General features: G+C 34.8%; 1 protein-coding gene and 1 long non-coding RNA gene across 3 annotated transcripts; one reads left to right on the top strand and one right to left on the bottom strand.

The window, feature by feature from the left end:
- Positions 1-1,010: 1,010 nt before the first annotated feature.
- On the top strand, positions 1,011-3,255 carry LOC138313327 (uncharacterized). The gene is made up of 4 exons (XR_011207177.1): positions 1,011-1,294; positions 1,529-1,632; positions 2,670-2,763; positions 3,032-3,255. It is a non-coding gene; the product is annotated as an uncharacterized lncRNA (long non-coding RNA).
- Positions 3,256-7,035: 3,780 nt separating this feature from the next.
- LOC138313328 (micronuclear linker histone polyprotein-like) lies at positions 7,036-20,338 on the bottom strand. 2 transcript variants are annotated; one of them, XM_069253819.1, is made up of 3 exons: positions 20,257-20,323; positions 15,963-16,106; positions 7,036-12,270 (listed from the first exon to the last, which is right to left on the bottom strand). In XM_069253819.1, the coding sequence occupies exons 1-3, from the start codon at positions 20,288-20,290 to the stop codon at positions 11,015-11,017; spliced, it is 1,434 nt and encodes a 477-aa protein (XP_069109920.1). In that variant the 5' UTR covers positions 20,291-20,323; the 3' UTR covers positions 7,036-11,014. The 2 variants fall into 2 exon arrangements, with proteins under 2 accessions (XP_069109920.1, XP_069109921.1); XM_069253820.1 differs by lacking the exon at positions 15,963-16,106 and having other exon boundaries at positions 20,257-20,338.
- Positions 20,339-22,235: the final 1,897 nt, after the last annotated feature.

Raw genomic sequence — 22,235 nt, forward strand, 5'->3', positions numbered from 1 at the left:
TTGAGCACATAAATATGCCATAACATTGATATGATCTTCAATATCAACTTTAGTTTTATTTTCAAAAAAAAAAATGATTTTGAGAAAAAGTATGTTTCCTGTGGTCGACATAAGGGTTGGTATTTAGTTTCTAGGGTATAAAATCAGTTGCTAGGAGGTTTCATTTTGATAATAATCTAAGTAAATCGTCTGTAATAGCACTATCATAAATATGTTATATTTTTCTTTTTGGTACATAATATTCAAAATTTTTCCGTAGTATATTTAAGGATTGATGTCACTATTTTTAATTTTATCGGGGTATGAAAGGAACTAACTAGTATGAGCTCTGTCCTTTAATCCATCTGACCTTTTCCAAAAAAATCACATTATGAAAAAAGTCTTTAGTGAATATATTGAACATATGACATATGTTGATGAAGAAAAATCAAGTTAGGTGTTCTAAAAGTCAAAATATGATCTCACTCCCGCCAGTTTTTCAGCTAATAAACGACTTGACCTTTGACCCTTGTCCTTGACCCCTCCATATGATCAATAAAATTGACATCATCAGTTTTTGAAAGAGGATAGCCTATTGAACATTTTGATATATGGTGTCAACTTTCATCACGTAAAGCTCACATAATTACATAAGCCACTGGACTATTTGTTCTGTAGCGCTGATGTTTGTTTATTGTACCATGTTATATTTGTTGTATCACGTAGATTTTCATTTGTTGTATGACGTAGATTTTATTTGTTGTATGACGTAGATTTTCATTTGTTGTACGACAACAATGTTTTTTATTGTATGGCATTGAAGTTTGTTTTATCACGGAGATGATAAACAAACATCTACGTTATAGAACAAACAAATATCTCCGTGATAAAACAAATATATGTACAAGCAAGGTATCATGTAGACGTTCATTTGTTGTATTACGTAAATGTCTATGTGTTTTGTAACGTAAATGTCTATTTGATCCATCATGAAAGTGTTGGATATCTTCCTTCCAGATGGTACACATAGTATGTACCAGCTGATAAACAGTTAAACACATAAACGCATCATTAAACGAAACGACTTTTTCAATTAGTTTTATGTACTGTTTGATGTAAAGCTGTTAAAAAAACGTTAATTGTCATTAAATATTTTATGACTATCATCGGCGCCGACATTCTGGGATAATTCTGTATATAAAGTGAGGGGAGAACTCTCCATTATCCAGACATTGGACTCTCTTCCCAGACGTCACCATGGGGAAATTGATGGTTTTGTTGTTGATTGGCTGTGCATCCATGACTCTTGCCGCTGGTAAGTAAGAATAACGACTTCCTTCCTCAAAGTGTAGAGAGGCGGTTTTTTTTATTCCAAATCTAATAAAGCATTCATGCAATCTGTCATTCAGTTATATTTTAAGGAAAAAGTTCATTACTATTGCATCAAAAGATACGTGCCGTACACAATATATATATCTAGCTTGGTCCTCTCGTTCTAGTTTCATGGTGATCAACTTGTTTTAAATGACTTAAATATCTACTTCTACAGATTGGAAGTGGCATAAGGTATGTTTGATAGGGAAACTAAGGCACGTTTGTGTGGCTTACCAGAAAGCAGATGACGCGAAATCATTCTCCATTGCAGATGCCAAGGTAGGCAATGTTTACTTTCTAAAACATGTGATATTTGCATATTAGTGGTATATAATGCGCTCCTGATTTTGACATAGTGTGAAATGTAGTGGTTTTGGCAGTATAAAATTTCCGATAATTCAAGGACTTGGACGAAGTTGTATATCTCGTTAAGCTTACACTTAATTACACTTGCACTAACATCTAAACAGGTCAAGGATGACTGAAGTAAACTACTCATTTGACAGTCAACAACACATAAAATACGGAAACATTGAAAACTTATTGCCACTGAATTGACCGTTGATTTCCTTATTTTGTATCGCTGTGTCTTTGCCGTTCTAATTCGATGACTACTTTTGTTATGCGGTACTCTTTAGGGATGTTTGTAAATTGTGTGTTGTTTTGTAGAAAGAACACCTATATAGGCAATGCCTGTTGTCTAATCTCTTTGACATTTGTCAATAAAATCATTTGAAATTGGTACCAAAATGTAATACGCAGTGTTATATAATGGCTGTTGTATACATGACTTACATAAGTCATCAGTGACTTTAATCAAATTTTTTTACGGGCACTATAACAATACGCTTTAGTTTTTTTTAATCATTTTGGTGTTGATCCGAATATCGATACATGTGACATCGTCATCGTCGCTCCGTAAGCTCCATTGGTGTAGTGCAGCGTGTCGGTGTTCAAGGAGAGCAAGAACTCATCTTTGTATCAAATTGACTCAAAACTTTAATGTCTTAATAACGATATCTAAAGTCTAATGTTCATTTTATTTTTTCAATTATTATTCATTTTAAAGCAATATGGTCTACTGTCTAATTCCGTTGACATTTGTTAATACAACGTTTTGAAAATGAAAAGCCAATGGTTTACTGAATTTAATATAATTGGTTTTAATAATTGAATTGATGCTTTAATGTACTGGACAATTGTTAAGCATTTTACTGATTTGTCATATCGTACATTGTAGTAATCCTAAGTGTATTATTGTTACCATATTATATGACGGACCATATCTACTGTAAACGTCAATGCTCCTTTTTTAGACTCATTGCCAAAGCTTGAACATGACTTTGATGGATTTACTAAGAGGTGCAAAAGCAGTTGCAAAAATATAAAGGATTTCTCGGAACAAACAAGGTAAGAAACGAGAAATTAATTGATCCATATAGCAATTTCATGTGGTACACCATATCACCCATAGAAGTCGGTCACAGTTGTCCGAATGCATGAGTTATTTAGGGAGACAAAAAACCAAGCTCAAACATTTTTTTGTCCTAAATCCAAGACAAACATAGAATCTTCACTCATATATTTTGCAGTGAAAAACGTCTTAATCACGGAATAGAAAAGCATGCTCACGAAGTCTACAAAAATTTTCAATAAATGTTTTTTTATTTGTATTCAGAGCTAAGATATACTAAAAGCTTTTTGACCGGAACAAGAGTCACTGGAAGGTGTGGCAATTGTGTGTTGATGCAAGAAAACGGCATATTGAAAGAAAAGCAACCTGGACAGAGTCTTCTGGGTAACGTTGGAATTATGTGCGCTAAAAAGATATAATAGCAGTAATTTGTTGCCTCCTGTTTTGTTATACGCTGTAAACAAACCAGTAAAATAACAAAATTCTGATTTTTGGATTTTTTTGTTCTTTTCAGCAACTGTACAAAATGCCCGATACCTAGAAAATTAATCGAACTGCAATATTGGTGTTTTTAATGGAAAACACATTTAATGATTATGCTTTCCAGTCATCAGATGTTATTTGGTTGTCATGGTTCACAAATGAAACAACGAATTGAAAATAGACGATTGCTGAGTATATTCCAATCCCTGGATCCCCATTTTTGTACACTTTTGCATACTTTTACAAAGAGGTATGGCGTATATTGGCCCGTGTCGACCTAAAGATGACAGTTTTCAAAACCTAAAAATAAATATCAAAATATGAAGTTTCTGAATACACATACTTTGATATATAAATGATCGTATATGGGAAAAAGGAGTCGATCAATTGCAGTATATGATTAACTAAATTATCCCAAAATGGGTTTAAAAGCCATGTTATTCATAGGGCGTATCAGAGGACCAACTTTTACAATGTCTCATTCAATTCAGCATAGTATAATACAGCTTTAATCCTATGCGAGAAAAAATTAAAATCAGACGACTGTGTAGCTCAGATGGTTGGGACGTGGAACCGTGTGCTGAAGTGTCAGTGTTTGGATCACTACCAGGTCTAACTGTTATTGTTATTTTGAGCCCAATTATTCACGAGTTCCAGTAAATAGTAATCCATAAAGTTACCTATGTTGCATCCACACTTTCATACTGCTTAACAGCACTAAAGTGGTTTATAGCTTGAAAAAGATCACTAGTTCAAACAAGAGGCCCAGAGGGCCTGTATCGCTCACCTGGTTTTTTGTTAGTAATTATCACAAGACTCTTGATAATAAGAAAAAAAAGCAAAATTGACTCCCAAAGTTGAATTTTGAATCACAACGATACAATGATGCTATTGATACCATACAAATATGCTATCCAATACATAGGTTCAGAGACAAAGTAATTTATATGAAAATAGTAGCCTAATTGACCTTTTTGACCTCGCATCTATTGCCGTTTAAGGCCCCGGGGGTCAGCCCTATCATTTGTACAATTTCAAATCCCAACCCTATAAGGATGCTACCATTGCATTATAAGTGCTCTTCCATTCTTAGTTGCAGAGAAGAAGTCGTTTATATGGAAATAGCTAAATTGACCCCTTTTGACCCCACCCTTCAGGCCCCCGGGGGGTCAGCCCCATCATTTGCAAAATTTTGAATCCAAACCCTATAAGGATGTAACCATTGCATTATGAGCGCAATCCCATGTTAAGTTGCAGAGAAAAAGTCATTTATATGGAAATTGACCACTTTTGACCCCGCCCCTCAGGCCCCCGGGGGTCAGCTTTATCATTTGCTCAATCTGGAATCCCCATCCTACAAGGATGCTACCATTGCATTATGGGTGCTATACCATGCTTAGTTACAGAGAAGAAGTCATTTATATGGAAATAGCCAAATTGACCCCTTTTGACCCCGCCCCTCAGGCCCCCGGGGGGTCAGCCCCATCATTTGCACAATTTTGAATCCCCACCCTATAAGGATGCTATCATTGCATTATGGGTGCTATACCATGCTTAGTTGCAGAGAAGAAGTCATTTATATGGAAATAGCCAAACTGACCCCTTTTGACCCCGCCCCTCAGGCCCCCGGGGGGTCAGCCCTATTATTTGCACAATTTTGAATCCCCACCCTATAAGGATGCTACCATTGCATTATGGGTGCTATACCATGCTTAGTTTCAGAGAAGAAGTCGTTTATATGGAAATAGCCAAATTGACCCCTTTTGACCCCGCCCCTCAGGCCCCCGGGGGGTCAGCCCCATCATTTGTACAATTTTGAATCCCCACCCTATAAGGATGCTACCATTGCATTATGGGTGCTATCCCATGCTTGGTTTCAGAGAAGAAGTCGTTTATATGGAAATAGCCAAACTGACCCCTTTTGACCCCGCCCCTCAGGCCCCCGGGGGTCAGCCCTATCATTTGCACAATTTTGAATCCCCACCCTATAAGGATGCTACCATTGCATTATGGGTGCTATCCCATGCTTGGTTTCAGATAGAAGTCGTTTATATGGAAATAGCCAAATTGGCCCCTTTTGACCCCGCCCCTCAGGCCCCAGGGGTCAGCCCATCATTTGTACAATTTTGAATCCCCATCCTATAAGGATGCTACCATTGCATTACGGGTGCTACCCCATGCTTGGTTTCAGAGAGAAGTCGTTTATATGGAAATAGCCAAATTACCCCTTTTGACCCCGCCCCTCAGGCCCCCGGGGTTCAGCCCCATCATTTGTACAATTTTGAATCCCCACCCTTAACGATACTACAATTGCATTATGGGTGCTATCCCATGCTGTTTCAGAGAAGAAGTCGTTTATATGGAAATAGCCAAATGACCCTTTTGACCCCGCCCCTCAGGCCCCGGGGGTCAGCCCTATCATTTGTACAATTTTGAATCCCCACCCTATAAGGATGCTACCATTGCATTATGGGTGCTATCCATGCTTGTTTCAGAGAAGAAGTCGTTTATATGGAAATAGCCAAATTGGCCCCTTTGACCCCGCCCCTCAGGCCCCCGGGGGGTCAGCCCCATCATTTGTACAATTTTGAATCCCCACCCTATAAGGATGCTACCATTGCATTATGGGTGCTATCCCATGCTTGGTTTCAGAGAAGAAGTCGTTTATATGGAAATAGCCAAACTGACCCCTTTTGACCCCGCCCCTCAGGCCCCCGGGGGGTCAGCCCCATCATTTGTACAATTTTGAATCCCCACCCTATAAGGATGCTACCATTGCATTATGGGTGCTATCCCATGCTTGGTTTCAGAGTAGAAGTCGTTTATATGGAAATAGCCAAATTGGCCCCTTTTGACCCCGCCCTCAGCCCGGGGTCAGCCCATATTTACAATTTGCCCCTTAAGGATGCATTGGGTACATGCTTGTTTCAGAGAAAGTCCCAATTACCCCTTTTGACCCGCCCCTGTCAGCCCCATATTTGTACAATTTTGAATCCCCACCCTATAAGGATGCTACCATTGCATTATGGGTGAACCCCATGCTTGGTTTCAGAGAAGAAGTCGTTTATATGGAAATAGCCAAATTGACCCCTTTTGGCCCCGCCCCTCAGGCCCCCCGGGGTTCAGCCCCATCATTTGTACAATTTTGAATCCCCACCCTATAACGATACTACAATTGCATTATGGGTGCTATCTTATGCTTAGTTTCAGAGAAGAAGTCGTTTATATGGAAATAGCCAAATTGACCCCATTTGACCCCGCCCCTCAGGCCCCCGGTGGGTCAGCCCCATCATTTGTACAATTTTGAATCCCCACCCTATAAGGATGCTACCATTGCATTATGGGTGCTATCCCCTGCTTGGTTTCAGAGAAGAAGTCGTTTATATGGAAATAGCCAAATTAACCCTTTTGGCCCCGCCCCTCAGGCTTCCAGGGGGTCAGCCCCATCATTTGTACAATTTTCAATTAGTAGCCCATAAGGATGCTACCAGTCAAATTTTGTTGAAATCCGACCAGCGGTTATGGAGAAGAAGTCGATTGTTGACGGACGACGGACGACGGACGCCGGACGCTGCGGTATCCCATAAGCTCACCTCGGTCCTTTGGACCAGGTGAGCTAAAAATAGATATTACTTTGCGTAGCAAAGGTTCATTGTAACTGATCCTGAATATTTTGTTAACACTTTAACACTTAAATAACGAAAATTGTCAATAGAGCGTACCTTCTCGTATGTGGATTTTAATATGAAGCTTACTTGGTGAATACAAAAGATACACACAAGATGTTCAAGAAGTTAAGACAAGTTTTATTACTGATTTACGTTCCTACGCGTCTACATCGCTACAGAGAAGATACTGATACAAATCATCATCACAATAATCACACTCCTTAACTTAGAAATATCATACAGGAATAAACGGTTACATGAGAAACGTCATCCGATTTGTCAATTTGTCAAATTAATTCCCACTAATAAAGACATATATACAAACCGTTTGGTTTACTTAAAAAACTCATGAAAATTATTTTTTAATAAACGTTGCCACAACTAACTGAAAGCGTCAACAAGTTGTAAATCGAGGTAATTATGGTAACCATTACCTCATGTCATATGAACATTGAGTTTCAAAAATCAAATGTAATAAAGACCCACTTACAATTACATTTCCATTCGACCGAACAAAGAAGAATTAAAACAAAGAAAATTTTGAAATAACGATTATAGGAGACAACCCTTCGCAGCAATCACATAACACAATTAGGGTGTTATGAAAGCGAGAATTATGTCTTCATCTATCATACATTTAGAACTGACTGCTAGGAAAATTAGCATTTTTTTACGTAAACAGAGATGTCTAAACTTCCTTTGAGCATTTGACACTTTATATATGTCGCTGTATAAAAGGCTAGCTTTGTTGTAGTTGATATAATTTCTGTAGATGATCAAAAAAGACCAATAAAAACTCCATAAATACAATGAATATATAATAACAAAAGTTCTTTTCAGCAGTGGATCAACCACAAACATATTCTGAAAACATCACTAGCGTCAACTTTAAACGTCCACTTCAATGTATCAAAGGATTGTTTCCTATTTTCACCAGTTTGTTAATTAAGTGACGACCTCATTATACAACTGTACAATTAAATAATAAACTTTACAATAATTTGAAAAAATATGGTTTTTTAAAAATTTCTTTCATTCGTCGTACGATCGGCAGATGCTGAACATACTGCACATCTTAAATATTAACCTACACACATGTAACCAACAACTGAATTGCTTCTTTAACGGCATTCTAATCTGATTTTGTTCTGAACGTCTTTAAGTCAAGGCGGCTTTGTTTCTAGAAAAACATAAAAACAAGTGATTCCTTAAGTTTGATTCTCACACTATTCACACTACCAAATTATCTTCTCGTAGTGATACAGAACATCGAAACGAAAATTTTAAGAATCCACTTTTAGAATAACAAATATCTTTCAGATTTCAAATTTCTACGAGTCTATCAAATTATGCTGATGATCATATTGCACATTCCGGAAGCATGGGCGAAAACATATGGGGAAGACCAACTACTTCATGAAGCATTTATATGTACAGATAAACTTCGTTTTCAATGCAGCACATGAAAATGCAGATCTTAATATTCGAGTTATCAAGTAAAAAAATGTAAATTTTACGTCTACGTAAAATGTTCCAGGTAACCAATATCTCCTCTGAGATAACGTACAATGTATTTAATTAAATGGAGCAATAGTATGAACATTGTTTGTCGTATCGACGTTCTGAGAGAAGGTATTATGAGACAAAGTCCAATTAAGACGTACTTGTTACAACGTCTTTAAAACACAAATATCTAACTACACCTGCATGGAGGCCAATTCAGTTCACACGGTGAAAATTGGGCTGTTAACTTAGGTCGATTTTGGGATGATTTAAAATCATACAAAATACAGACAGGATTTCCCTGTTTCTTAAAGAAACTAGAAGTTTAACTTCCAAGTTTATCGAGAATTTTTTCTCAACGACCTACCTTTAAAATCCGAATCATATGGCATTAAGACTCCAACAAATTGAAAATGAATATGGATGAATATTGAGATATATACATTTTTTGGAATATATCTCAATGAAAGATTTCGTAAGACTGCTTATGTTTAATGATTAAAAACGAATTTTGTTAACTTATTTCCAAAAACTACTATGTATATCTATTCATGATTTGAGATGTATGAATGTAATTGTCTTCATGCGTTCTGTCTCAATGCCATAATTATCGCTTGTTATAAATACGCCGCCTGTTACACAATCGTTGTTTATTATAACTGGTAACATATTATTTTGTTGCTATGTTTATTCAAGGAAAGCTAATTTACATCTTCTAACCATATTTATATGAATATTCTTTCCTAAAATTACAAAAGCTCAGAGTCATCATATATATTGTGTTGAATCAACCTCTTGATTTGCCATAAAAGCATGCAACTACTTCTAAATATACTTGTTATATACAAAATATAATTTTTATTTCAAATTTTCACAAATACTAAAACTAGACATATAAATCACTATTCTTTTCTAAGAATTCAAAGCAACAATATCAACATAATTACCTTCAAATTTCTAATACTGGAAGTCACACACGTACACACACACGTCTTGAAACCGAGGCCTGAGGGGTTCAACCAAATAACGTACAATATTATCAAAATGAGACCATAAGCAAGGAGGTGTTAAAAATGGAAGGATATGTCAAGAAAATGTTAACAAAACAGTGAATATTGATAAAGCTCAGTGTCAACAATACTAATAAGGATAGAGCAAACAATTAATATTCAACAAAGAGAAATATCGGATTTCTTCAACTAGACAAACAATACATTCTGTTCATTATTATATATGTTGTGCTATTGTCCAGTAATATTATGATATATATTCATACACTGTATAGTAAGACAATGTAACTTAAACAATATCAAAACAATAGATATCTATAATGCTTTCAAACATCTAAAGCATTGGTTATCTTACTGCTAATCGAATCCCGACAGCAGAACTAAAACAAAGTATAATAACATAAATATCAAAATAAAAGCATTTAACAGAAATAATCATCACTATTTCTCAATGTTATATATCAATCTTTTGTTGAAAATAAATAAAAAAAGGATATGTGGACGGGATGATTTGGGAATAAGTTAATAAAACGTATGTATATGATAATGTAAAACTTGTTCCGAACTTGTTTTGTTATGTGTGCATATACGAGTTTTAAGTTAGTATTTTTTTCTTTGAGTTTAGTAACTTAAAAGGCTTTTGACAAATAACCAGCACAGTAAAAAGCATGAAATTTCTCAGGTATTCGTAAATTTGTAAACATTGTCACACAAAGAAATCGCTTGTTATTTTTGGATTTTGAGCAATGGATATATGGCACAGTACTCCAAAAATACGAAAGACGAAAATGTCTCGGAAAGAATATTCTTATAGTTAGTAAGTAGTTTCAAAGTTTCCATTTGAGCTTTTGCAATGTCTTGACATATAAAACATAAGTGAATACCTTTAAACTGTCACCAAAAGGGACATTATGAAGGGGAAAGGCCGGAACATTTTATATTAACTTGGCATGGCACTATGATGAATCCAGAGAGAATTGTTTGTTCTAATCTGGATGAACAGTAAAATGTTCCTTGCATTATTCACGAGGATTCTATCGTTGAAGTTAGAAATTGTCCAAGGCATACGACTGCACTACCACCAGAACCACTTCTATTGCACCTTGTTTTCGTTAACGTTCGTGATCACCATGCACTATCATAATCAATTTACAGATATCTGAATATCAATTGTTGTCTAATAGAGATTTAAAGTCGTTGTAGAGAATCAGGATGCGCTTGTCTTTGGCTTTGTCCAATGTCCGCGGCGGACATCTACAGGTTCTGCTGGTATGACGGGTACCTCAGCTATATCTGTTGTGACCACTACTACCCCGCCACCTGATGGTTGGCTTGAGTCTGTTGCTGTCTTGCTCCAGTGGCCTTTTTTTGCACTAGGTGGTGGTGGTACTATAGGTTCCTCGGAAATCATTGGTTCAGGTTCCTCAAGCGCTGATTCAGCTTTTGAAGGTTTGGCTTTTATTGGTACAACTTTAACAGGTTTGGACTTGACATGTTCAACTTTCGTAGATTTCGCTTTCATCTTAACATTATCTGACGATTCTTTAACTGGAGAAGGCTGAGATTCAACTTGAGAAACAGGACTAGAAGGTTTGGTTATCAGGCACCGATGTCCCAGGACTAACAGTAGGAAAAGACTCTCGTTTAGGAGACCTTGACTTGCTCTTTGTCCAGTGACCTTTGCGTATATCCACCTCTGCGTGAGGTGCAGCTGTGACTGGGGCGTTAGACACTACGATCTGTCCTATTCTATCACGCTCACGGCTAGGCGATTTTGATTTACTCCAATACCCTCTGCGAACTTCAGGTTGGACACTACTTGCATCTGTAGTTGTTTCAGTCTTATCACTAACATCGATCTCCATGGACTCTTTCTTCTTTATAATGACTGGCCCATAATGAACTGGTGTTTTGGATTTACTCCAGTGGCCCTTCCGTACATCATCTGATAGTTCAGGAGGTGATACATTGTCCTCAGTTGAGTCAACATTATCTATTTTCTCCATTGATTGTGATTTTACTTCAACCTCCTTGATCTCTTCTTTGACCTCTGGTGCTGTGACCTTTGCACTAGAGCTGGACACAACATCGGGCACCTCATGTTTGGGTTTTGTAATAACAACTCCGCCTACCGACCGGCCAGGAGACTTACTCTTACTCCAATGACTCCTTCTTACCTCCATTTTATCCTCCGGAGGCGCCGCCATTGTATCATAGCTTGGTGTTACCACATCTAACGGCTCCTTTTTCGGAGTTGTAATGACAACAGTTCCTGATCTTGGTGGCGACTTCGATTTACTCCAGTGACCCCTTCTGACGTCCTCTGTCTCAGGAGGGGCACTATGTGTATCATAGCTGTGTCTGGCCACGTCCAATTGTTCTCCAGATTTAGGCCTGCTCCAATGCCCCCTGCCAACATCTGCTTCATGTGAAGACATGCCCCGTGGCTGAATGACAGCAGGTTCTTGCTGTAAGACAGGGTAGGTAGTGTCCATCTGTTGATGACGTGGCGACACATCTATGCCCCTCTCCAGGTATTCATTGGAGGTAGTGTTTGACTTGCTCCAATGACTACGGCCTATCTCCCCCTTCTGATCAGGAAGTTGTCCACTCCTGGTCAGGGAGGAGCTAGTCCCTCGCGTGATTGAGCCCTCTCGAGATGGACCTTGGGAGGCGTTACGTGTGGATGATCTGGAGTAAGAGCTCTCGCGAGATGTCTCGCCACGATCCCGCGATCTCTTTCTACCTCTCCTGAACAGCTTCTTCAAACTTCCACCTAGGGATCGGGACTTCTTCAGGCTAGGGGTATCAGGCTGGGCTCGTACAAGTTCTATGTCATCTGTAAAAGAAGTAAAAGCTGATGAAGATTAAGCAAAATAAAGATTAAGAAGGGAACAGACCCCTGTAATATTTACAGTAAGATTGTTTCTAAAGTACATCATAACACTAGTAATAAACTCTTTCGTGAAATTTGGATATTTAATATAGTCGTTTCAACAATCTACTTATTTAATGTTATCGTGAACTGTGTCAGTATTGGTCAGATGAGATTACTTGAATCAAGTAGTTAAATCGGGTAAGTGAAAGATAAGTCTCTTTGTTTCTGTTGACATAAATAACTCTGTTTAGTTCACTTGTTTTCACTTACTTAGAAAACATAGAAAATGTATGAAGTAGCATTATCTTTAAGATACTAAAGCATTGTTCTAATATTCAGAGCTAATAAAGTTATGTAGTATTTAATTTTTTAAATATAGGAATCATATTTCAAACAATTCATCATGCGGGCAACTACTCTCTACTTGGGTTAAAAGTATTAAATCTAAAAACAAAGCAATGATTTACAGCTTAGGTTAACAGGAACAGCTTATATTAGAAAAAAATATCTAAATATAGACAGCTGAAATTTTGCTACGGATACGTAAAACAATTAGATTTGCTTTTAAAATGCTACATAAACAACATCCAGATTGGGCTTACGCTTCACCAGATCACACTTCAATCAAGCAAATAAAGAATGCTTATATCTACTGAATGTTGCTAATGTAGTCAATACACCTCTAACTAATGCTGTAGAAAACATCTTTCAATCTAGCTTTAAACAATGCAGACAATGCAAATTTCAATCGATTTTTCCAATGGAAAAATACAGTCATTTTTTCACTGATCTTAATCATTATCTAGAGCATGACATCACAATGACCAAACCTCCATAATTAGAAAAGGCAGTCATTTTATTCCTACTTTATCAATTCATGAGCTTGATTGTGCCGTCGCAATGATCCTAATACCCTAGTGGTTTTAAGTTAAATGTATATATTACACGATTAATGCTTTCATACAAATATAATGTAAAAGTAAAATCAAATTGTAGCGGACAGTTGATTTTGAATAAGCACATTGATGAATTCATACATTTGCAATATTTTCTATATCAAAGACATGCAAATGGTATAATAACATTATAGCACAAAATGTGCTGATCATATATGATTATCACCGAAATATGTAGGTCTACATTATATATTAGCTGTTACCATTCATTCAATGCATTAAATTTTCGTTAAATCTACTGCAGCTTAGAATTGTGGTTATTTAATATAACAAGAGGCTCAGGAGGCCTTGACGGTCACCTGAGTGCCGATACACGAAGAGCATTGCAAAGTCGGTTTAAATCTGTAAAAAGTCCCAACCCTCAGGCCCCTGGGAGTCAGTCTTTGAAAATTTGTTAATAGGTTTCAATGGCCATCTCATACTAATAATTCTGACAACATTTGACTCATTTCCTCATAAATGACGAAATAATGCTCAAAAATGTGTTTTCCATAGATAAACTAGAGTCAATTTGACCCTCTCCCCAGGGAGAAACGTGAGACGCCAGGGTCATAAAGTTCACAATTTTTGTGAAGAACCTTATTTAGAGTATTTGATTCTACCAATTTTTGTTGCATGAAGCACAGCGCACGATGCATGACAACAGACAAAAGACAATTAGAATATGTCACTTGAGACTTGGTCTCAGGTGACCTAAAAATACTAAATCTACTAACTTAAAGAAGCAATATATTACAAAGATGTTTATCAGACAATTGTTAGATATAATACATTGTTTAGATCAATGAACTACAAAAATGTACTAAAATCCTGAAACATTGATGTTTAAAATAACTGACTAATCTTTTGGATAATTTACAAAAATTATCTTCTGCTGACAGGATATAGAAAATAGAAAAGACTACAGATTATATTTGGGAGCTACATCTGTTCAGATGTTGACACATTACCAATGCATACCTGTATTGTGGAGGGAGTCTAAAGGTGTGCATGAAAAACAAGGACAATTCAAGGGAATAAGCACCATCAATCAACAACACTAGGAGAGCTACCCAATAAGACAGGGAGGATATTTCTCATCTAAACAACTAAAGTTTCACAACATGATTTTAGATTTCAGTGCCTTCAGTATTTTGATTTCTATTTGTACAAGGTTTCAGTGCCTTCAGTACTTTGATTATATTTGTACATGCCATTGTGGTTGTAAATCCAATTAAAATAGAAACAGATCAAGAAATAAAACAGAGGAAATAATTCCCTTCATATACATTTATATTTATCATACAAATAATGAAGTGATAATATGCTTTTACTTTGATATAAATTCTACAGATTAGTTCTTAAGGTTAGTATTATTTTCATAAATATGTTTTGCCTTTTTCCTAAAAAGTAATTATTTAGAAAGTCATCAAATAAGTTTTGATTTCTAACAATGCTATCATTACAACAAATTTGACCTCACAAAGTAGCACAAATCTTATATTTCACATAGAATGATATGTTAAAAATTAAAGACTATTGGAATTTATCCACTTAGTGTCTTAATACCTACAAAACATCCGTTCATAAAGCATGCTGACAGTTACATCAGGCTTTTTTTTACATGTATTCAGAACAGTATCTAATAAAACCAGTTTTCCACAATATTATCTTGCATTATTTAATGAAATGAAGACAGAACTTAGTAGAACATAAGACAACATTTACCTAACACAACTTTTACATTACTAAATAATGGGCAGACAACTGCAAATAGGACATACAAAAATAAAAATGTTCCAGGTAGTGTCCAATGAGTCCTGTAACCTAGCTATAGCTCTTGTTTTTGTTCTTCTAAATATAGCATATATTCCTTATTGAAAAAATTGATTAACCATCTGGTAATAAATGGCTAAGACATATGGCTAAGACATCAAGACAGATGTTTCCTCCATCTCAGACTTGACATCTTTCTTCTGATGAGACCGATATTTGATAGGTCTTACCAAACTTTACCTCTCTTTATCAAACTACCTTTTTTTTATAAAACTGTTCATTCATTAGTCAGAATTTTTGTTGCTACTAAAAAAATAATAAAGCTGGATATGCAGGCAAAAAAAGCAAAAAAGGAAAAATGAGATTATTTATAATGAATGATTTTGTTCTCATTCAAGTGATTTTTGAATTGTCATAAAATAAAACAATGGAAATAAATCAAGCATGAACTGAACTATGAACTGACAATGTTACCATGACAATGAGGTCACACTCTGGGGACATCCACTACACCAAATGCAGGGAAGGTCACTCCATCAGTATTACCTTCATTAAAATTCTTAAACTTTCTACTATGACTAATATTTTCTTTAAACTTTGTATTTTACTATCTAACACAGTAACATGGGATGGGATTCCAAACACGCCTCTTCCCCAATCTAAAGCTGGGTGGTTTTGTTCTAAAACTTTCTTATTAGCATTTTTTTCTTTTTTTTTTCTATGTTTTTCTAAGTTACTATTATTACAGTAATGACAATACCTTTTCAACATTTTTTGCTTCAAATAATTTTTTTTTTCTTTATGTTTTTCACCAATATGAAAATTCTTCCAACCACTTTGATCTGTAACATTAACAATAGCCTTGTGATAATACTGACAGATATGACAGGGAAGGAACAATACAGTCACATCCACTAATACTAGTGTGTGATAAACTTTGACCTTTCGACTGAGCCTGCCCGTACGACTGGTCTGGAGGCTGGAGGTGCGAGTCATCACGGCTACGCTCTGCACTTTTAGACTGCTTTTTAGAACGAGAAAATCTCTTCTTTATTGTACGGGCTAGTGAAGAGCCCTTCTTTTTCTCTGTAATATCAGAGCAAACATTAAAATATATAATCTCCCGAATAAATCAACTTTTAACCATACCAGTTATATAAAAGAAAAAACAAGTTTAAAAGGTCAGAAAGCGTTATTATGAAATTATACAAAAAATATTCCAAAAACCACGTAAATTCAATATATCAAAGGATTAATTTTTCCTTCAAAAATGAAGTGAATAGTGAAAAACAGCAATACTTTAACAATAATAATGGGCTTTACTCTAAAAAAGTAAAATGTCACAAAGAATAAAACCAATGTGATTTACACTAACCAATATCAAATGGTCAGCGTCCTAAAATCTTTCCTCCATTAATCACATGCCTTGTGATTCTAGCAGTTTTCAATCGACCTTAAAACATGGAATGACACTATCCTCTGGATTCATCAAGTTAATTTTCAATTGCTTATCTTAATCAACCAAATCATGATAGAACCACATACAGCATACTGAATTTCATGGATTAAGATAATAAGTGTTGAGACAAAGACAAAGAGATATCTATTGTAACATACGACTGCAGTAAAGCGTTGATTTGTGTGTAAATATATACGCAGCTCATTAATAAAATGGATAAAGCAGACCAAAAGCATATGTTAAATCAGATGATGACTCCCTTTACATATATAGACAGGCAGAAATTACTCTAGCAGTGCACCTCATGAGAACATGTTTATCTTATCAAAAAGCAACATGACATAAATTCAACACAAAAACACTGAACCAAGATGGCAGTTTTTACTCTCAATCCTAATCAAACAAGGTTATACTGAACCAAGATGGCAGTTTTTACTCTCAATCTTATCAAACAAGGTTACACTGAATCTAGATGTCAGTTTTTACTCTCAATCTTATCAAACAAGGTTATACTGAATCTAGATGTCAGTTTTTACTCTCAATCCTAATCAAACAAGGTTATACTGAATCTAGATGTCAGTTTTTACTCTCAATCCTAATCAAACAAGGTTATACTGAATCTAGATGTCAGTTTTTACTCTCAATCCTAATCAAACATGGTTATACTGAATCTAGATGTCAGTTTTTACTCTCAATCCTAATCAAACAAGGTTATACTGAATCTAGATGTCAGTTTTTACTCTCAATCCTAATCAAACAAGGTTATACCGAATCTAGATGTCAGTTTTTACTCTCAATCCTAATCAAACAAGGTTATACTGAATCTAGATGTCAGTTTTTACTCTCAATCCTAATCAAACAAGGTTATACTGAATCTAGATGTCAGTTTTTACTCTCAATCCTAATCAAACAAGGTTATACTGAATCTAGATGTCAGTTTTTACTCTCAATCCTAATCAAACAAGGTTATACTGAATCTAGATGTCAGTTTTTACTCTCAATCCTAATCAAACAAGGTTATACTGAATCTAGATGTCAGTTTTTACTCTCAATCCTAATCAAACAAGGTTATACTGAATCTAGATGTCAGTTTTTACTCTCAATCCTAATCAAACAAGGTTATACTGAATCTAGATGTCAGTTTTTACTCTCAATCCTAATCAAACAAGGTTATACTGAATCTAGATGTCAGTTTTTACTCTCAATCCTAATCAAACAAGGTTATACTGAATCTAGATGTCAGTTTTTACTCTCAATCCTAATCAAACAAGGTTATACTGAATCTAATGTCAGTTTTTACTCTCAATTCTAATCAAACAAGGTTATACTGAATCTAGATGTCAGTTTTTTACTCTCAATCCTAATCAAACAAGGCTATACTGAATCTAGATGTCAGTTTTTACTTCAATCCTAATCAAACAAGGTTATACTGAATCTAGATGTCAGTTTTTACTCTTAATCCTAATCAAACAAGGTTATACTGAATCTAGATGTCAGTTTTTACTCTCAATCCTAATCAAACAAGGTTATACTGAATCTAGATGTCAGTTTTTACTCTCAATCCTAATCAAACAAGGTTATACTGAATCTAGATGTCTGTTTTTACTCTTCAATCCTAATCAAACAAGGTTATACTGAATCTAGATGTCAGTTTTTACTCCCAATCCTAATCAAACAAGGCTATACTGAATCTAGATGTCAGTTTTTACTTTCAATCCTAATCACAAACAAGGCTATACTGAATCTAGATGTCAGTTTTTACTCTCAATCCTTATCAAACAAGGTTATACTGAATCTAGATGTCAGTTTTTACTCTCAATCCTAATCAAACAAGGTTATACTGAATCTAGATGTCAGTTTTTACTCTCAATCTTATCAAACAAGGTTATACCGAATCTAGATGTCAGTTTTTACTCTCAATTCTAATCAAACAAGGTTATACGAATCTAGATGTCAGTTTTTACTCTCAATCCTAATCAAACAAGGTTATACTGAATCTAGATGTCAGTTTTTACTCTCAATCCTAATCAAACAAGGTTATACTGAATCTAGATGTCAGTTTTACTCTCATCCTAATCATACTGACTAGATGTCAAATAAGGTTATACTGAATCTAGATGTCAGTTTTTACTCTCAATCCTAATCAAAAAGGTATACTGAATCTAGATTGTCTATGTATACTGATTTTTGCCCTTAATCCTAATCAAACAAGGTTATACTGAATCTAGATGTCAGTTTTTACTCTCAATCTTATCAAACAAGGTTATACCGAATCTAGATGTCGGATTTTACTCTCAATCCTAATCAAACAAGGTTATACCGAATCTAGATGTCAGTTTTTACTCTCAATCCTAATCAAACATGGTTATACTGAATCTAGATGTCAGTTTTTACTCTCAATTCTAATCAAACAAGGTTATACTGAATATAGATGGCAGTTTTTACTCTCAATCCTAATCAAATAAGGTTATACTGAATCTAGATGTCAGTTTTTGCTCTTAATCCTAATCAAACAAGGCTATACTGAATCTAGATGTCAGTTGTTGCTCTTAATCCTAATCAAACAAGGTTATACTGAATCTAGATGTCAGTTTTTACTCTCAATCCTAATCAAACATGGTTATACTGAATCTAGATGTCAGATTTTACTCTCAATCTTATCAAACAAGGCTATACTGAATCTAGATGTCAGTTTTTGCTCTTAATCCTAATCAAACAAGGTTATACTGAATCTAGATGTCAGTTTTTACTCTCAATCCTAATCAAACAAGGTTATACTGAATCTAGATGTCAGTTTTTACTCTCAATCCTAATCAAACAAGGTTATACTGAATCTAGATGTCAGATTTTACTCTCAATCCTAATCAAACAAGGCTATACTGAATCTAGATGTCAGTTTGTACTCTCAATCTTATCAAACAAGGTTATACTGAATATAGATGGCAGTTTTTACTCTCAATCTTATCAAACAAGGTTATACTGAATCTAGATGTCAGATTTTACTCTCAATCTTATCAAACAAGGCTATACTGAATCTAGATGTCAGTTTTTGCTCTTAATTCTAATCAAATAAGGTTATACTGAATCTAGATGTCAATTTTTACTCTCAATCCTAATCAAACAAGGTTATACTGAATCTAGATGTCAGTTTTTACTCTCAATCCTAATCAAACAAGGTTATACTGAATCTAGATGTCAGTTTTTACTCTCAATCCTAATCAAACAAGGTTATACTGAATCTAGATGTCAGATTTTACTCTTAATCCTAATCAAACAAGGTTATACTGCATCTAGATGTCAATTTTTACTCTTATCCACACCTTGGTTAACAGCATGTGATTCTTGTACTGCTCTTAAAAACAGCATTTATAATTGGAAGGAGCAAAATGATTGATTGTGGAATATTTTCACATCGATTATTATATTGCATCTTATCTTTTATTCAAAATTATTAAAATTGCAGAAGCATGACTCAATCAGCTATTAAACTGTTGATAAAAATATCTCTTCTCTATTTAAATAGACTGAGACTGATCAACATTAGTCAAGCCTTATGCTGGAAAGCCAATCTTTTTACTTCTACCGACCAACAGGTTCCATTAATCAGAAAATAGCCATAAATTATAAATATTAAATTTTAATGTTCCTGAAACTGTGTGGTATTTTGTTTTTGTTTCGTTTATTATTTAATGAAACACTTGAAACCTTTTCACATGTAATTTAATATAACAACCATCCTCAGATAACATAGAAGAAATGACTTAAGGAGGCTCGTACCTTTTTCGTCGTGACCAGTTGGTGGGGGGTCCATTCTGACAGTAGGGATATCAGTACTTGCCTCATCTGTTGGAGAGCTCTGAGTTGTATGTCAGTGAAAAAAGGAGAAGTGAGATTACAATTTTCCAAACTTACAATAAAACAACTCCAATATTCTATAACAGTATAATGTAACTCTCTCTTCAGAAATACCGGTACATGTGTAGTATATTGACATATGAACCGGATCAAATCAATCAAGCATTTACTGAACAGGAAGGTATAAATTGTGCTAGAATGGGGTAGATCAGCTTAATTCAAAATCATCATATCTTTACATTAATCTTAATATTCTGTTATTTCACAAAATAACTTAAAAATAATAGTTTTTAACAGAAACCATGCAGAGAGATATTCTTTTAATAGATTATATATCAGAGTATGGTATAATTGATAATAAAACCCTGGCCAAGAAAAAAAAATAACAGTGTCTATCTATAATATCAAATACAATTTTGATTTAATATCAGACCTTACATTTATCGCATGAGATATGTATTATACATGTATCGTTTTGTTTCTTGTTGATTCTCTTTCATATACAACTGCTTCAAAATCAGTTTAAGTGATATCATTTACATTGATACAAATACAAAATTCTAAGAACAAATAAATGTCATGCCTTCAAATTTAATTTAGCCATAAGAGCTTGTAATTTCATATCATTTCAAGATTTTGCAAACAGGAAAGACAAAAATATAGATAGTCGAGGAAATAATAGTCTAGAAAAAATAAAAATGTTTAACAACAATCCGTTTACCTTAATGGTTGGTATAGATTTTACAGGTTCCTGTGAGCATGCAATCAGAGATAAAAGGTATGGTAGTTCATGTCTTAGCTTCAATCATATTTACAATCTTTGTTTAAATTTTGATTAAAAACAAGATACCTAATATTTAATTACTAACATTAATGTCAATGAATAGATGAAATTTAAATCAAATTTGATATTTGTACAACGTCCTGAGTTCATTTAAATGACTATAGTGGAACACGGTTATATTAAAGTTCTTTGGAAACAAAAATTTTCTTCAAATTAATTATTCGGATTTCAATATAATCAAGTAAAAATAAAAAGACTACATGTGAACAGGGATAATAATTCATTTCAGAGTAAGCAGTATTTCAATCTGAATTCAAATTAAGTGGGGTCCATTGTATACAAATACTTATTGAAGTTGAAAAGTATCATACAGTCTAAACATAACATTTCTCATTATGTTTTTATATTCTTTACTTTCTCCACAATATGCAGAGAGGTAAATTGATGATTTTTGTAGTAAATTTAAAAGGATATATATAATACAATATTAAATCCAATATTTCCTTCTGAATTGCATGGACTACTATACAAACAAATGACGATAAAACACAGGAATTTTCAAGTCAAGCACTCTCATCAAAGGCGAATGAAAACTGGAGAGAACTTATGAAACATCAAAAAACAATGGCAGATCCAGGATAAGGTATTGAAAGATAAAATGTTGAATGCAATCTTCTCCTTTTTATTCTGGATTGGTGCTCAGGCAGAATTAGCATCATCCAATGGGATTTCAATGGATTGCTAGGAGTCTATGTAACACCATGTACAGCCAGTGGGTTAAGGTTGCAAGAAATCTCAATGCCAAATAGAATTTGAAACAAACTGTAATAATTTGAAGCCAAAGGATTGTGCCAGGCAGCAGAAGAAACATCGGGGAATCTGGGGAGATTAGCAGATGAGAGTACTCCTAGACGGTCTAATAAAGCAACAAGGGAGAGCTAATTCTGGGGGTACTAAAAAGTTATTGCTCAAACTGTTTCTGTATGTACTCAAGGAAACAGTGTAAGTGTAAATCTTTAAGCAATTTATAAGACTACAAGACATTCTTTTATATACATGAACAAATGTTAACATGCCTACACTTGGCCCACCATTTGACAACAATTTGCCATCTAAA

This window comes from Argopecten irradians, unplaced genomic scaffold (genome assembly GCF_041381155.1).
Source record: "Argopecten irradians isolate NY unplaced genomic scaffold, Ai_NY scaffold_0653, whole genome shotgun sequence".
Lineage (NCBI taxonomy): Eukaryota > Metazoa > Mollusca > Bivalvia > Pectinida > Pectinidae > Argopecten > Argopecten irradians.

Bases quoted from the DNA above. Each gene is read 5' to 3' on its own strand.
- LOC138313328 (XM_069253819.1), bottom strand. From the start codon at position 20,290: ATGGACCCCCCACCAACTGGTCACGACGAAAAAG. The intron at 16,107-20,256 runs GTACGAGCCTCC...CTGATATTACAG, and splicing joins AACTGGTCACGACGAAAAAG to AGAAAAAGAAGGGCTCTTCA. The intron at 12,271-15,962 runs GTCAAAGTTTAT...CTTCTTTTACAG, and splicing joins CGGGCAGGCTCAGTCGAAAG to ATGACATAGAACTTGTACGA.